The sequence below is a fragment of the Phyllobates terribilis genome, unplaced genomic scaffold (assembly GCF_046119375.1).
Source record: "Phyllobates terribilis strain yellow unplaced genomic scaffold, ASM4611937v1 Scaffold_13__5_contigs__length_258822181, whole genome shotgun sequence".
Lineage (NCBI taxonomy): Eukaryota > Metazoa > Chordata > Amphibia > Anura > Dendrobatidae > Phyllobates > Phyllobates terribilis.
Window position 1 is genome coordinate 60,065,105 of NW_027362773.1, and position 3,252 is coordinate 60,068,356.

A 3,252-nucleotide genomic window follows, 5' to 3' on the forward strand; every position below is an offset into this window, starting at 1 on the left:
ACATTTTCTTTACTTTTCTCCAAAGGTATGATGCTTTGAGACAGGCATTCTGCAGCGGTTGATCTTGGAGTAACAGGTAGTGTTTGGCGGAAGTCACCTGCCAAAACAACAACTACTCCTCCCATGATATATTTGTTGCTACGCAGGTCTTGCAGCAGTCTGTCCACTGCTTCCAGAGCCCTTTTGTGTGACATGGTGCATTCATCCCAAATGATGGCACTGCATTTTTGAAGCAATTTGGCCAGTCCTGATCCCTTGGCAATATTACACACGGGGCTGTCACTATGAGACAGGTTAAGTGGTAGTTTGAATGTCAATTGTGCTGTCCTGCCACCTTTTAAAAGCGTAGCTGCAATTCCAGAAGATGCCACTGCAAGTGCAATCTTTTTTTGGTGTCGAAATTTTGCCAGGAGCAAGTTGATTACAAATGTCTTTCCTGTTCCACCTGGAGCATCAAGGAAGACAATCCCACCTTTGTTGGTTTCACTGAAACTTAAAATGTAGTTATAGGTGTCCCTCTGGTACCAGTATTGGCTCATTCTGAGACACAAATGCTGTCAGTTCATCAATATTGTAGTTTGTTTCTAGGAAAATCTCCCTTCACATTTGGATGCCTTCAGGATTTCTTATTGGAGCAGGCAAACCAAGCAACTGTAAGGCTTTTCCTGACATTGCTATGCACTGATCTTCAAGGAGCATTAAAGTTTCATTGAACATTTCCTCAGTGAAGTTGATGAGTTGCTGAGGATTTTCCCTTCTAATCTTCATGAGGATGTCCTCACTGAGATCAGTTTTGTACTTTGTCCAAATCTCAAGAGGATTTGAAATGCTACAGGTTGTTAGAATAATAGCAAAGAGGTGTCTTAGTAGCTTTGGGGTTTGTGTGGCTGCTGCTTCACTGAGGGTCATGTCCCAGTGTCCATCATTTTCCAAAAGTCCTTTTCTTTGGCAAGCTTCCCTGAATGTTTCACACACATGGCCTCCGATGGTCTTCAGGTCAGAAAATGATGTAGGGCCTTTGACATTATGAAGTAACATGCGCAGGTAGAAGCACTCTGCATTTGATGGATGAACAGTGTAGTCACGACCAAGAGCATCAGTTGCTTTCACCCCTGGATAGCCTTCAATATCAAGCCCCCGTTTCCTCCGTTCCAGTGTTTTTCTGGAGGCATTCCAAGTGTAGTATTTTGGTAAATCACAGTAGAGAATTGTTTTTGCAAAAGGGTCTTGTTGACACAGCTCAAAAAATGCCAAGAGGGTGGTCTTAGGTGGTGTTAGGAGCTGCTCCTGCAAGTTTACTGGGTTAAAGTAAATTCTCTATTCATTTTCCAAGTGCACACTCAGATGCACAACTGGTGGGTAGCGCTCATGAATGGAGAATCCTGGTATTCTCCAAACAGGTTCATTGCTGCTTATGTACCTGCCCATCGGGAATGCCTCCACTTCATCAATAATAGGTTCATTTTTCTGGAGTTCAAAAACTGCTTGATCACTTCCTTTGTGGACATATTTGCAGATATACTTGATTGATTTCACAGAGTGGCAAGATTCGACATTTATGTGGGCCTGGAAGATTTTTGAGAGCAAAGGGTTGTAAGGCACTACCCACCTGTTGTCAATTTCTATCTCTTGGAGTGATGATCCAACACGCATTTTGAGCTTTGCTATGAAACCACCATCCCCCGGCTTTCTTCTTCGGTAGACTGGATATCCATCTTGTCCTGTTTGGGTTTCTTGGACCGGGGATCGTGGGTAATGCTTTGAACACCTGCCATCAATCATACAGGGAGAATTTTTATTCAGACTCCCACATGGACCATGGATCATGTTTTTTGTGTTGGTGTCAAGCAGCAATGGGTCAATCTGAGGGTCTGGCAATTCGGCACTGATGATATTGTCAATTTCGGTAGGCTGTATTTTTTGCTTCAGCCAAATCAAGATGTGGGCGTAAGGAAGGCCTCTTTTTTGCCATTCAACTGAATACATCCAGCACTGCGTCTCACCATAAATATGTGATTTTGTGATGAGATTAGTCATTTTTGAAAGTTTCTGTTTGAAAACCCGAGCAATGAGGTCATGGCGATTCACAGTTTTTTGGCCCGGCAACAGGTGCCCTCCAATTTCCTCCCAGGCAGGATTGCAAGTAAAGGTGATGAAAAGATCTGGACGGCCATACTTTCTCACATAATTCATTGCATCCTGTGTGTGTTCATGCATGTGTCGTGGGCTTCCAGTGACAGTTGACGGAAGAATAACCATTTTCCCCAACTCTTTTGGATCTGCATCATTTGCAACAGCATCTCTAAGGTGAATATATTCCTCTGCCCTGAGCTTCTTTTGATTTAGTCGGATATATAAAAGACGTTCACTCTCAATGTTTGCAGACATGTCAGCAATAAATTGGTGGAAGAGGTGTTTGCATTTCAAGATGTGATTTTCCTCTGCAAATCTTGTCATGATCCTATATGCATAGAAGTCCATGGCAGACACTTTTTTTCCTGAAGGGTTGCCTGTTGTAGGATCTGTCTGAGGTATTCCAAAGTGATAGCCATCCTGTCCCTGCCAAAAGTTGATTGGATATTGCAGAGCATCATAGGACCTGTGAGTTTCTGCTACTCGTTGCAAACTATTGTTCATTTTCTGAAGCACAATGTCACGGCTTTGAAAATCATTACCTACAATCAAAATGGCTACCTCATCAAATGTGGGAGCATTGAAATGTCGCTGATGTTCACCTTGTGGTGTTTTGTCAGCTCGAATGACAACTTTGTAATCGTCATTTGGCATGCATTCAAGTGCAGTCTTGAAAAGTTGAACATACAGATTGTGGAGTGAAGGAACTGCTGCAAAATAGTGACAATATCAAGGACAGTGTTAGGAATTGAAGAGCATCTCCGCTGAGCCACTGCTTCTACATTTCCCAGAAAGAAGATTTGAAGAAATTGAGGTTCTTCTCCTTGTAATGGAAGCAGTGAGCCAATTGAGTGGTAAACCTGTCCTTGAACTTTAAATGTCGGCATAAATCCTGTTGTAAACATTTCTTTTGTTGCACCAAATGATGTCATTTGGAAGCAGGAGTTGTACTTCCTAATGTTGTCCAAGAAATGCTTTGATATTGTACTGGTACCTGTCATCAGAGACTTTAGGGGATCTAATACTGGTGACAGGAGAGGTGGAAGTTTTATCTTGCCATTTGCACAGCATAAACCTGGCGGTTCATCTTTCCATTTCAGGGCACTGCAGAACATGCAG

General features: G+C 42.7%; 1 protein-coding gene across 1 annotated transcript; it reads right to left on the reverse strand.

Annotated features, from left to right (window-relative positions):
* Positions 1 to 600: 600 nt before the first annotated feature.
* Positions 601 to 2,787, reverse strand: LOC141173588 (uncharacterized). Its single transcript, XM_073657889.1, has 2 exons — positions 1,399 to 2,787; positions 601 to 1,287 (listed from the first exon to the last, which is right to left on the reverse strand). The coding sequence occupies exons 1-2, from the start codon at positions 2,785 to 2,787 to the stop codon at positions 601 to 603; spliced, it is 2,076 nt and encodes a 691-aa protein (XP_073513990.1).
* Positions 2,788 to 3,252: the final 465 nt, after the last annotated feature.

What these genes read in the sequence shown, in the direction of transcription:
- LOC141173588 (XM_073657889.1), bottom strand. Translation starts at nt 2,787, where the DNA reads ATGCCAAATGACGATTACAAAGTTGTCATTCGAGCTGACAAAACACCA. An exon ending in ACATAAGCAGCAATGAACCT is followed by an intron (nt 1,288 to 1,398) that starts GTTTGGAGAATA and finishes GTAAACTTGCAG; the next exon opens with GAGCAGCTCCTAACACCACC.